The 14584-nt window shown below is 41.9% G+C and overlaps 1 protein-coding gene across 1 annotated transcript in view; it reads right to left on the reverse strand.

Annotated features, from left to right (window-relative positions):
- The window catches only part of NT5DC1 (5'-nucleotidase domain containing 1), a 135187-nt gene that overhangs the window by 22717 nt on the left and 97886 nt on the right, over positions 1-14584 (reverse strand). The window contains exons 7-8 of the mRNA XM_059176802.1: positions 6916-7090; positions 4912-5009 (exon numbers count right to left, since the gene is read on the reverse strand). Of these exons, the coding sequence (XP_059032785.1) occupies positions 4912-5009; positions 6916-7090 (273 nt within the window). The remainder of the gene's footprint in view (positions 1-4911; positions 5010-6915; positions 7091-14584) is intronic.

The raw sequence follows: 14584 nt of genomic DNA on the forward strand, positions 1-14584 counted from the left end.
AATAATATCCCTGGGGGGTGTGAGCGAACATCATAGTCAAAGAAACACTGATGTGGAGCGCAGGGCAGGAACAAAAATCTGCCAAGAATAGAAGGTGTTCGTTCTGGCAAGGGGGGACTCATGGGCATCTGTAGGGAGCGGACAGAGTGAAGATGAAAACGTAACTTAGCAACCAGATTCGTAATTCACCTTCGGATGCTCCACGGAGTGGGAAGCCCAGGAGATTCTGTGTGTGTGTGATTAACTACAGAGTATGCCTAACAGTAATAAGTGAATTACATAAAATGTATTTAACGTGACAAATGGAAGTCTTTGTCTAGTATCTGAGGGCAGGCGCAAGAGAGGTAGGGAGGGAGAAGTACAAAGTGCAGGCGGTGGGGGCGGGGGGGGGCAGTTAAGAGACTCCCCGGGAAGAGAGTGAGGATGGCCTGATGGGAAGGGAGCAGAGAGCAGAGACGAGGCGGTTTAAACAGGACTTCGTGCACAGCATACTTGGTTTAAACAGGACGTGGTGCACAGCATACTGGACGCGAAAGGGGGAGGAGACAGGAGGTTGGTCGCGGGGCGATTCCGTGGGTAGTCACGTAAGGACGATAATAGAAAGCGGCCGGCACGTCTGGTTGTGTCGTTTCTACGTGGAAGGAGAGTATGAAGTCTGAGTTCGCAACACTGCGCAGAGCCAGCTGTGTGCAGGGGGAAACGGGCTATGAGGCTCTAGAAAAGAGGTCTCAGAGAAAGATCTGGGAGTCTGCGTGTGGGTGAGAGTTCAGGCCAAGAAACCAATGACAGCGAGTAGGGTCGTGATTCCCAAATTGGGGGTGGGGAGGAGGGGGAGCTGGCAGACACGGGGGACCCGGCAGTGAAAAAGATACCGTCGCTCGCTCTCCTCACTGAATTTGCCATCTTGCAGGATGGACTCCTCCCCCCCTCCCCCACCCTGGCCGGTTGCGCTGGTGAGGAGCTGAATCACCCAGTGATGGAGAGGGATGCTGCACATTTTGCCTGGAAGAGGCTCCTTGTCCCCCAAATAATCCTTAAACAGATTGGTAAGGATCAGCCCAGCAGGAGGCACTTGGCTCCCGATTCAGGCAGGATGCTCCCCCTCTTGTCTCTATGGCAACGGCTAACTGTGCCCTTGAGAATTGGCTGGCCTGGCACCTTCCATCCCAGAAGCTCCTTTGCCTTACTTTACTTCTGCTTTTAATCCATTTGGAGCAGTGATTTGATTTACATGACACTGGAGGGACACGACGTGCATGGTACAATAACATTAACTGCCACATGGGGGATGGTTTGAGGGTGACAAGGCTGATGGAAACTGGGCGATCAGTCACTAGGTACTGTCACACCCAGCAGTGATGTGAGTGTACCAGTTCGCACAAGGCATGATAAAGGCATTGGCAGGAAGGTGGTAGGTGACCAGCCTGAGAAGACTGAAGGACAGGTTAGATGCGAAGGGGAGAGAGGAGCAGAAGTTGATGGGTTCTCCTAGCTTGGGCAAGATCAGTTGGAAAAGTTATAACGGAACTAGGGAGTCCGGGAAGAGGAGCACGCCAAGATGGGAGGGGAAATTCACGAGTTGCACATCAAGGTTCCTGCAACGCCAGGGCTGCAGGGTTTGGGGAGTTTAGAAATACGCCTGTGTGAGTCAGGGAGAAGTGATGCGGGGAGATAAGGAACTGGGAGTCATTGCTGTTGAGGGGATAGCTGAAACCATCAGAGTGGGAGAGAGCAGAAGAAAGGAGGCTAATGTGGAATGCTGGAGAACATGAACCCTTAAGAAATGTGATACAAGGGACACTAGTTCCAAACTGACTAAAAACTAATGGAGTGGCTTTTTAAAATATGAAATGTAGTATATTTTGACACTAAGATTGAGGAAAAATCTGTTAGAGAAATAGGTGTGAAGCTTGGAAAATACGCTGTTTAATCCTAAAGTTCCCCGGACTGCAGTATGAGGGCTGGGATCCCACTTCTCTCTGGTTACGCGTCGAAGGAATAAATCATTTGTCTTAAACATAATGGAAGACTTCTTTTTGTGGAAATCAGTGAATTCAACATTGACGATCAACAATTTTTTTCCTTTACTATTGTTAACAATTCTTAGAAAGTTCCATATTGATTTAGAAGCTAAATTTGTGTTAATGCTATTTACTCATAGCTATTATTTGCAGTTTAATTTGCATGAAAATATTTTGATAACTTTGTGTTGATTTTGAGCACAATGAATATTTTACTGCAATAAAATATTTTAGCAGAGCCAGAGAAAGGTGAAGGGAATCCAGCGGTAGAAAGGCAATCAGAGGTAGGCAACGAATCAGAATCAGCATGAAACTGGACACTACACACCACAGATGAGAGGTTCTTTCATGTTAGTACGATTCTCTCATTCATAACAGTTCTCACAAACTTACTGCCCTCAAAATGGGAATAAAGTATTTTGTGTTAACTCTAAAAACTGCAGGATTCACTGTATCTTCCACTGCAATATTTTAAATTCAGAAGCCCAGAAAACTAGAGCTGGAAAGAACTTCAGAGATCTTCTAGTCTAATCACTTCTGGATATGAAAAAAACAGAGGCAGGCTTTTCTGTATATCTACAGAAGCATGAAATCCCATATATTCTGAGCAGAGAGCAAAGACGAAGCGGTTTAAACAGGACGTGATGCACAGCCTACTGGACAAGAAAGGGGGAAGAGACTGGAGGTTTGTTGCTGGGGGCAATCCGGGGACAGCCATTTAAGGACGATAAAGAATAGAAGGTGGTCAGCTTGTTGGCGGTGTGTTGAAGAGTTCACTGGAGGGAGGGGAACCAGTGAGTGTAGACAAGTCTTTCTAGAATTTCAGCTATGAAGGGAGCCAGAGAATGGAGGTTTTAGCTGGAAGACAATGTAGGATCAGGGCATAGTTTATGTTTTTTAAACTGAAGATATGAAAATATGCCTGTATATCAATGAGTGTGGTTTGGACAGTTGTTTTCAACTGTGGTGATTTTGCTCCTCAGGGCAAATTTGGCAACGTCTGGAGACACTTTTGGATGTCACAACTGGGGATACGGGATGCTACTGGCATTAGTGATCAGAGGCTAGTGACGCCACTAAGCCGCCCACAGTACACAAAGCGGCAGCCCTACTGCCGCTGACAAAGAAGCATCTTACCCCAAATCTCAGAACTGCTAAGGTTAAGAAACCCTGGTCTTGTAGAAAGAGAGAGAGCAATGGTATTTTTATATATTGGTTTAATGTTTCCTATAAATCCTTGATGTTAAGAAATAACCTGTTATCGGGGATTCAAATAATACTCTTTGTGTTAAACAAACAAAAAAACCCTAAATATTTCCCCCTTCATGTATTTATATTTAAATATCTAACTACTCAGCAAATTTTTAAAAATTTTTAATTTGCAGGATTTTCATATTTTCTTCCAAAATCTATACCTTTTCTGTACCTATAGCAGTTCTTATATTGTTCCACAGAGGTTTTTTTTTTTTTAAGATTTTATTTGCAACTAATCTCTAACCCAGTGTGGGGCTTGGACTCACAACCCTAAGATCGAGAGTTGCCTCCTTCATGGACAGACCCAGCCAGCTGCCCCATGTTCCACAGAAATTCTTATTAAAATTTCACACATACACTAGTAATGGAAAACAATGCACATTAAAAATATGCCAAATTTTTTTAATATACTGGAGACCACAAATGCATGAACTTTATGCTAACAAGTTACTGCATTTTTTGCACTATATTTGCTTAATTGATAAGTATCAAGAGATAGAAGGATGAACTATTTAAAAAACTATTATGTGGGAATACCTATCTACAATCTGGTTTTACTTTCATTATTCTCTCTGCATTTGATCTCATAAAAGCCCATGGCTTTAAAATACCCTGTGAGCTGATAACTCTCCCAAATTTATATCCTGAGCCTAAAGCTATTCCCTTGGATTCCATGCTCATTTATACAATTTCCTAATTGTTAGTTCCAGTTGAATACTTATGGGCATTTCAAACTTAACATTATAAAAAAATGATTTCTTAATAGCTATCATCCCCACCCTATAAAAACTTTTCCTCTGTATTTTTCCTCATGGCTGTAGATGCTACCACCCTTCACCCATTCGCTCAATTCAGAAAAAAGAAAAACCAACAAGTCATTTTTGATTATTCTTTTCATCCTCTCCTTCTGAAAGCATCACCAAGCCCTGTGTTCCACCTCCACATGCATCTGAAATATGTCCGCTTCTCTCCACCTCCGGCACTACCTCCTCAGACCAACCCCCAGTCTCTCCCGTGGCACACTCAGTGCCTATCTTTCCCACATTCGATCCATTCGCATTCCGCAGCCAAAGAGCTCTCCCTGTTACTCCTACACCTCAACTGAACAGCTTCTCAGAGCTCGTGGAATAATATTCAAACCCATCTCCACCGTGTGTGAGGCCGCCTGCCTTCCCCAACGTCTTCTCCTCTCTCCGGAATCCCTGGCCTCCTCTCCGTCACTGGAACTCGCCGAAACTACTCCCACGCTGGCCTGTGCATTTGTTTGACCTGCTGCCTCTCTTCCTCTGCTCTTCTCATTACCTGTCCTGCAGGTCCTGCCCGGTTAGTCACCTTTCCAGGCCTTTTTGGACAGGCCTTCCCTGCCAACAGAACTAAGGTGTCCTCCTGGTTTACCTCATTGGGGAAGTCATTTCTTCCGTGACAGCTACAATGGCCTACAATCAACCCCATGCATTTACTGACCTTAATGTGTGTGTGTATTCCGGGGACGGGAAAGAAGGCGTGCTATCACTTTTATACCCCTTGTTGTATTTAGCATAGTATTTTGCACATGGTTGTCAGTCAACTGGCATTTATTAAGTAATTGAATAAATAAATCTGAAAAAGAAGAAGGAAGGAAGAAATGTTAACTTACCGAGTGTCCAGAAAGGTCTCTGACTTGGAGAATGGGAGAAGAAACCAGGCTTCAATGCATTTGTAATCACAATGTCGAAAAGATCTGTGAAATCATTCCTAAAAGGCAACAATATTTGTCATAATTTTACGGATTTAGAAAAAGTCCACATAAAATAGAACTTAATCTTTGCCTATCTGATCACAGTCGTTTCTTATCTTTTGATTAACTTTTACATGCTTTTTCTGTATTTTACATGTGCAAAGAGAAGACGGTTAAGCACTACTCCTCCTGACAACACCTTGAAGTATAAACGTAAGGGGGAAAAATGCACATTAACTCACTAACTGGGTAATAGTTAAAGTGAATGAATTCAACAGCTTCTCTCTCTCTCTTTTTTTAATGATTTTATTTATTTATTTGACAGAGAGCGGTCACAAGTAGGCAGAGAGGCAGGCAGAGAGAGAGGAGGAAGCAGGCTCCCTGCTGAGCAGAGAGCCTGATGCAGGGCTTGACCTGGAATCATGACCTGAGCCAAAGGCAGAGGCTTTAATCCACTGAGCCACCCGAGCGCTCCTGAATTTAATAGCTTCTAACAGCGAAAATATTCACGAGCTAGGTCTTCAAATGTGGGGCCTGAACTTTGGATTTATTAGCATTAAGTTATTAATAATTTTGTATGTTACATGGATCCTACAGAAAGCTACCATTATATCAAGTGAGGCGACATCTTTTACAGTGTTCAAATACGAAGAAGATACCTCATTTTGGAAATCAGTGTAATCTTACAGTGTGATAATTTTAGGTAACAATAATTGTTTTTTAGTCTGTATTTAATACTAAATTACGGATCATATGGGATGGCAAAGTAAAGACTAGAGCATTGGGGGAGATAATATTTAGGAATCTAAACTACACTGAAGAGAAATTAAGATAGGAAGAAAAACTTGGGTCATCTATGCTAATGAAAAAGAAAGTAAGAGTGCTTGTTTGGAAGCACAGTCCCACTATCAGGATGGCAAATGGAGTCTCGCCGTCCAAGAGGCACCATGCAAGGTATCCAGGACTCCTGCCTTAATTCGCTCCAAGGATCCCAGGCCTACATATTACTCAGAAAGCAGAAAATCCATCAGTAGATTTTAAATATACCACAGACCAATCTAAACCCACACGTGCTGAGGAACACAGACCTCAGGAGGCTAAAGAAGGCAGCCAGAGGTCAGTGTTGAGGGTGAAATTTGCTTATACCCAGCAATTCAGTATTTGCTGCAATCTGAGGAAACACTGGGGGAGATCTCATTACCCATTTTACAGTCTGGCTCCAACCACAGATATTCTCTGGTACTGCTCACAAGAACGACATAAATAAATACTGACAATGAAACTTACCAACTACTCGAATCCTATACCTGTGCTACCTTGTTTAAACTCCCCGCTCACACCTATGAGGTACGGCTGGCCCATTTTTAAGGCGATAAAATCGAGGGTGAGAACAGTCAAAGACATACCTCAGGCGCCTGAGGAAGTTGCAAGGTCGGGCTTGAACCCATGTCTGTCTGAAGTCTGTGCATTTACACTGCCTCGACTTTCCCGGAGGTCAGTTTCATCCCTGGCTGTGCTGAATGCTGGAGCACGCGGCTCCACACCGAAAGGGCCGGAAGGGCGGTACTCCAGGCAGGGGTCAGGGAATATCATCTACAACTCGGTGTCCCTCACTTATCATCCGAAGCTGAGAAACCGAACTCATGGAGTGCTGTTTGAGGGACATAAGTCCATCAATCTGTCAGACCCTCTCAAGTCCAGACCATCGGCAGGCTACGAGCCTTACTGGCCCCAGTCATACTGCTTTAGCTAAACTGCCCTTGGGGGGTGTTGCCATCAGCAGATGCAGAGAAGCAACTGCCGGTCACTCAGCGTTGTCTAACAGAAGGGGATGGGCATGGGCGAGTACTTGGAAGGCAGTACTGACCTCATTCGTCATCAGTATTTTCTAAGGCCACGAGAATGGAAGGACTTATCACTTACCCAAGAATATATTCACAGAGAAGTCGACAGTAATCACTGTGAGAACTTGTAATCAACAAAAGAATTTTCCCAGCATTCTTTAGCTGCTGAAGCCACTTTTTCACAGATTCAGGACATGTGTGTAAATATCTGCCTGGATCTCTCTTGATTTCTGGAAAATATATTCCACAGTTTTCTGAAAAATAAAAAATGTTAAGGAGATTAAAAAAAATTTTTTTTGACTTCATGTATTCTCAAGTAAGTTTATGTCTCTCAAAGCTATAGACAAAAGGATAAAAACTTGGTTCAGACATGGCAATGACACCATTATTAATTGCTTCTTAAAAATACTCCTGTTCTGGGCGCCTGGGTGGCTCAGTGGGTTAAGCCGCTGCCTTCGGCTCAGGTCATGATCTCAGAGTCCTGGGATCGAGTCCCACATCGGGCTCCCTGCTCAGCAGAGAGCCTGCTTCCCTCTCTCTCTCTCTGCCTGCCTCTCCATCTACTTGTGATCTCTCTCTGTCAAATAAATAAATAAAATCTTAAAAAAAAAAAAATACTCCTGTTCTTTCCTTAAGAACATGATGACTGAAAAGGCCAGCTGAGAATGTCTGTTGATTATCTGACAGGAAGCGATAAACTGTTAGAACAGATAATATAATAAACACAATACGATCAGTTTATTATTTATTTACTTTTAAAAGATTTTATTTATTTATTTGACAGACAGAGATCACAAGTAGGCAGAGAAAGAGGGGGACGCAGGCTCCCCGCTGAGCGGAGAGCCCGATGTGGGGCTCGATCCCAGGACACTGAGATCATGACCTGAGCCAAAGGCAGAGGCATAACCCACTGAGCCACCCAAGTGCCCCAATATGATCAGTTTTAAATCAGAGAAAGCCTTCCTGCATTTGAAATGTCAATGAATAAGTACTCTTTCAATCATTCAAGAAATTATCTGCTGGATACGAATGATGAATAAATATTCAGATAATGCATAAGAAATGTGTCAGTGTGAAGCAACCAAGAGGGGAGCTGTGTTCCTCAGAGTCACAGTAGAGTTTCAGATGGAACTCTATTGCAGGCTCTGAGAGCTGCTGGGATGTCAAATGGAAAAGGCTGGAAGGCAATGCAGGGGCCAGCAAAAGCTGAATGGCTCTCATCACTGAGGTGGGCCTGCTGGCTCTGCCCCTCTGGGTCTTCAGAGACCACAGGGGCCAGTCTGAGCTCTGAGGCAGATGCTGCCAGTATTTCCAGAAGTTCTGGTCAGACGCACCCATGCTGCTTGCCACGGTGCCTTGAAAGTTGTGTGTACTTTGCAGACAACTGCAGACTTGCCTGAAATGCTACTAGATTCATACTGTACTTTAGAGAGACTGCTCTCCGGGCGATAGCACTAATAAGCAGAAAAAGAGAACCCAAGTTCCTACTTTCTCTAAATTGCTAAGAATAGGACACAAGCATAAACAAAACCACAGGAGAAAGAGCTTGAATGAGCACTGAGCTCCGCCACAGTTACAGGCTGGTCCTGTGATTCTGCACAGTCTCACGCACTTAAAGTAACAGACATGAAAGTAACATTTCAAGAATATTAGGAAAAAGAAGAGTCTCTAAGCAAAAAGACAAAAACTCAATAAAACCAGAAATGGTAGCAAATACTGTTGTGTTTGCCCAAGTCCACGCCTTCGCCCTGCTTCTCTGCTGGAGACACTAATGTTCTTTGAGGGTTCCTGCTCCTCTCAGGGCTGGGTGCACAGCGGGGGTATGGGTCGCTCTCAGCCTACCGTGGAGTGGCAGTTCCTGTGGGAATCCCTTCCCGCTGCAGTGGATTGTGTAGGAAGTCCCAGAGGGCCAGGCCTCACCAATGGGACCTGAGAACTCCGCTGGGGGTCTGTGGCGTCAGGTGCACAGCCGCGGAGAAGGAATCTACACGGTGGAGTAGTCACCCGCTCTTTCACTCTGGACTTCGCTCACACATCCCACCTAGAAGGGCAGCAGCTATCCCCAACACAAAGCACAAATCTGACAGAGCCAGGATGGCCAAGCTGACATGTGAAAGGAACCCGAGTCCCCCATGACATCATTCGATCTCTAATTAAGACACTGAATTAACTAACTACTGCTGAGCGTACCAGCCCAACCGTGGACTTCAGTCAGGTAACTCAATTGAACAACAGCTTACATAACAAGGATATCTATGGTTTGCAGCCTGCAGCATCTCTACTCACAATGTGATATACTGCAAGTATCCATCACAACCAGACCAAAAAACAACAAAAGAAAAAAACCATGTTACAATGCAATAATAATATTGAGACACCAGGAGACTGAGAACAAAAAGTCTGCGCTCTTCTGGTATTTTGCCACTGTGTAAATCTCTAGGATCTCTTAATATCATACAACTATGTAGTGACCCTTTAAAGATTTTTTTTTCAGAGAAGAGAAGGTATGAGTAAGAAAGGGTTAATTTCAGAAAGAGAGAGCAATAAAATCAAATAGCTAAGAACAGAATAGTTTGATGAGTGACTATCCAAGTAAATGGCAGAGGCTGTGTCTCTCTCAATTTATTATACCTAAGGGAGTCATATGTGAGATTCTTCCACCCAGAAAAACGAAGCTTTTGTAGAAACAGAAATATTATGGGATAGATAACAAAAGATTACTGGTATACAGTGCTGAAAACACTTACACACTTAAGTGTCTATTCAGAACCAAGTTGAGAAAACGCGGTTTTCCACAGCTATGTCTTTAGTGCCATCTAGTGATCAAAATATAAATTACTGCTACAAACCTATTCCATTTCCAAGTGAATTAAAAAATAGAGCACATACATTTAAATATTGTATTTGAAAATTCTTGCCTAAATTGGTTTTATTAGTTTGAATAAACTTAATCCCAAAGAGTACACACATAATACTTTAGTAAGAGAACATTACTCCCTGAGGCAATCATATGAGTGTCCTCATTCTGTTCACAAGCCAGAGTAAAATGAACACACTAAAATCTCCCAACATTTATACTAAGTAAAAAACATTCATAGTAAGAGCAGCCCATAGTCTACCCCAATAGTAGACTATGGGCTGCTCTTACTATAAATGGTCACCAACTACTGGGGAATATATTTTTGCTCTCTCGTAACCTCAAATCATTAAAGGAATAGATAGAATTACACCAAGTACAGGCTCATCTTTTTAAAAATTTATTTTATTGAAATATAACTGAAAGCATTGTGTAAGATGTATAAGATGTATATATAATGTGTTAATCTGCTATATTTATATATTTCAATTATGATTACTCCCCTAGTGTTGGCTAACACCTCTATCATGTCACATAATTATCTTCACGTTTTTTATAGTGGGAACAATTAAGGTCGAGTCTCCTAGCAATTCCGAAGTTTATAGCATTGCTGTCTATAAAAAACTCATATTTTTATTGAAATAAATCAAGCTATAAAGCCAAAGCTACTAAATCAAGCTATAAACTAGATTATAATTGTTCATTAAATTATCTCTCCGAAGTGACTATATATATAAACTCCTAAAGGTAAGGGAGCCTGTCTTTCTGCTTGGCATGGAGCAGTCATTCAATGAATGACTACTTAAATTAGTGTGGAGGCAGACACAGAAATATTTATGATTGTTTAAAGTCCAAGTAATAATAAGATTTGCAACATATAACCTATGACAAAAAACTGCATTATGCATGCCCTGTCAAAATCACCCTATCCATAGTACCTTCCTTTTTTTTTTAAACACCCCTATTGAAAAAAATAATTGTATTTAATTACATTCTTAAACTGATAGGTTAACATTGATTGGAGAAGACAGAGCATTTAGACCTAGAGTAGAAAGAAAGGAATGGTCTTATTTGTTATCAACTCACAAAGTAGCCCGTGTTTTCACTTAACTTCAAAGGAATTCTATTTCACAGCCACTTTATGTAACTCATATTCCCCGCCTTTCCACTCCTCTCATATCCTTAGACACTGGTATTTTCTGTATCCAGATAGGATTAAAAGTACATTTTTTAAAAAGCTAGTTCCAGAGAATAGACCTTTACTTTTCATATATTAAAAAATTGGTTAATACAGTAATGAAAATAATAGCAAAGTGTTGCAACAGTCTGATAGGCACATAAAATTGGTCTGCATTTATCAAACGTGACTGAGGACTAGGGACCTCTTGTGGTTAAAAAGAAAAGTACAATTTGAATATTAAAAAATACGCTTTTTAATTTTAACAAGCAGTTGTGTCCACATCACTCTTTGTATCATCATGGAGTAAGAAAGCATTTTTCTTGTTAACTGCGTCACTACCTTTTCTGTGATTTTGTGGCTGGAGTTTTCAAAGCTCTTTGCAAAAGGGATCAGAGATGCTGGGATGCCAACACCTCCACCATCAGACTCCAGTTAAGGTCTGTTGTTGTTTCTGCTGCAGAACGTAATATAGGAGAGACTGAAATGTTCATGACTTTTACAAGTTATAGAAGAGCATGCCTGTGACCAGCTAGAATGTTTAGCTCTACACTGTTTAAATGTACTTGCTGTAAGAGATGACAGAATGAATTTTCTGAAATATACATACATATAACTTTATTTTGGGCCAAGAGATACTCAAATATTTTTTGAAGGATGACAGAGATAAGCAATAGGTTGTGTATGTTCTAAAATAACTTTTATTTACAGAGGACAAAAGATGAAACATTTAATTTTAGGACAGATTTCCTGTTTATGGTCCCTATATGGTTTGTTTCTATCTAATATATTTGTAAATAAAGAAACCTAGAATACCTAGATTGAGTAAAGTGAAAAATCTACATGCTAAATATAATGCTTGGAAAAGGACAACGCATTAGAATTGGATAATGAAGTATATAAGATATTGAAAAACATAATTTATAAAATTTATATTTTAATAGTATTTGACTTCTATCTCTGTAACCGTGCCCTAGTCAAAAGATTCTGATTTAATTGGTCTGGGCTGGGGTGATGAAAGTGGTATTTTTTTTAAAGCTCCCCAAGTGATTTTAAGGATTACTGCTCGAAGATCTAAGAGTGAGAACTCTTGCCATTATCATCTGTATATCGTGCCTGCCTCACTGTGTATCAGAGGCTCTCAGAGGACAAGGGCTTCTTAATTTTACATTACTTAATCCCCTAACAGAGAGCCTTTTTGTAATAGGGAATCAACACTTATTAGTTGCTGTTGATGTGCGATGCCACACGCAGGCGTGAACCCTGAATCAGACCTTGTCCGATAAGGAGAACGCTCGTGCTGGGGACAAGAACGGAGAGCCTGGGAAGGACACGAGGGCTGAACGCTGAAATCCGGGAATACTGACGATGCTAAGGAAGACTGGCTCGGTCCATGTGACCTGACAGGGGAAGGGAGGAGGGAGTCAGTTACGAGGCTGAATCTGGGAGCTCAGGGAAGCCCGTGGCGCACGTGCGACAAACATCAATTCCCGCAGATCCCCGATACGCTCCCAAGACTCACACCTGGCCGGTCAGACACTTGCAAACCTTTGAACAGGTGGTGGAGACGGGCCACTTTGGTCTTAGTCTACACCTGCATCTACACCTCCATGGTGATGTCACCGCCGGAGAACTTGGTATCAATGAACTCCCGTTTCCACAGTGTCTCTCTTCCTCTGACATGTATCTCCGCTTCATGTACATAGTCTTTCAAAAAGTGATTTCAAAGAATCAGTTCTTTCAGGACTTCCGTAGAGTAGTGATTCTCAGGCTTTAGAGTATGTTAGAATCACCCAGAAGGCTAGCTGAAATGCTCCCAGAGTTTCTGATTTGGTATGTTTGGGTGGAGTTTGAAAATGTGCATTTCTAACAATTTCCCACACCAGCTGATAGTCTAAGGACTGCACTTTAAGTACTACTGCTACAGAAAACCCTTAAAAAAACTACATAGTACTTTTTTTTTTTAAAGATTTTATTTATTTATTTGACAGACAGAGATCCCAAGTAGGCAGAGAGGCAGGCAGAGAAAGGGAAGCAGGGTCCCTGCTGAGCAGAGAGCCTGATGCGGAACTCGATCCCAGAACTCTGAGATCATGACCTGAGCCAAAGGCAGAGGCTTAACCCACTGAGCCACCCAGGCGCCCTCAAAAAACCACATAGTTTTTAAAAATACATTTTTTTCCTGAAGGAACTCGATCCTCACTATTCGGGCTAAAGGTGCACAATCAGAGTAAGCGTGTTTAATGTTACCTGACGGAAACTCTTAGACCTGTTTCCCACATTAAAATGAATTTAAACTAACATGGTTTTCAGCTTTTCAAGATTATTTTTATTTCTTTTCATGGAAAGATATATTCAAAGGTGAATATGTGATGGCATTTTTTCACAGTATTATTTTACATTCTTTTCCATTTACCAATCACGAGTGTAGTCATTTTGCAGGCAAAGCAGAAAAGTGCATGCGTTGCAGTTGGGACTGGCCTGAGTCTGAATTCCAGGTCTGCCACTTACTACGCTGGTGAGTATGGCTCAGCCGTCTCTCCTGCCTCACCGTGTCTGGAGCTGGGAGTCTGGGCGCTCCAATCCTTTGAACGTGGGCAGGCCTTTTATTGCTTTGACCAACAGAATTAGGTCTAGGTGTGGCCCTTCACTGGCTGGGAAACTCTAACTTTCTATCTCTTGGAAGCCAGTGTTATGTAAAAAGTACAACCAGTCTGAGACCACCCTGCTGTGAGGAGTGAGTCAGATGGACTTAAGTGTCTGTGTTCTAACCCCCAGAACCATGAGTGTGCCCCCTGAGACATCCAGCCTGGGCAAGCCTTCAGATGACTGCATTCCTGCCACCTCCTGGGAAACCCTAAGTGCAAAGCACCCAACTCAGCTCAGAGCATCAGGGACAGTAACAGAGAGCTGGTTTCTTATGGAGCAACAGAGAACCAGAACGAGATGCTTAGGAAAAGTGTCAACAATCCCATTACTCTGTCTGTGCAATTCAAGACATAAGAAGAAAAAATTCACAAATGCTTCTAGAAATATCTGAAATAAAATTAAAGAGCTCTAAATTATTTTTGTTAACCTCCAAGAATAACTCAAAGATTTCTATTGTATATCTATTTACGAAACGTAAATACTTATATAGCTTATGTTAATATATATCTTTTGAACGGTTTAAATAAAACTAAAATTAACTAGTACTTCAGGCAAATTTTACATAGCACTTCTGACTTCCCACAAACTTCAGATGTGAGCTAGTTAGAAACCAAGACAGTAAAAACCAGTTGCTGAAATACGTATGGATTACAACAGAAAAATAAAATTAAGTCTTTTGAGACTTAACCTTGAGTTAAGTCTTAACCTCATTAACCTTGAGTCAAAACATTCAAGTTTTCTTCAAAAGACAGACTGGCCTTCAAAGAAACACATGGTGTAAAGATTATATTTTATCACAAGGGCCTACTGTTTCCTTAATTATTTTAGTTGAAACATCTTCTATCTGTTCCGAAATATCTTTTCTTACTAATAAAGCTGAAAGTATGCAGAACTAGGACTGACTAGGAGGAACTCAACTCCCAAGCACACTTAAGAATTACTTGTCCAGTATCCGGTCTCACAGGGTCATATACAAACAGGGAATCCCTGTTAGGTGTTAAGTCTCTGCCACATCTGTACCCGGAACCCCCAGAACTTGGAAAAGCAGTTCTTTTTCATGAGGCA

Source organism: Mustela lutreola, chromosome 6, assembly GCF_030435805.1.
Source record: "Mustela lutreola isolate mMusLut2 chromosome 6, mMusLut2.pri, whole genome shotgun sequence".
NCBI classification, from domain to species: Eukaryota; Metazoa; Chordata; class Mammalia; order Carnivora; family Mustelidae; genus Mustela; species Mustela lutreola.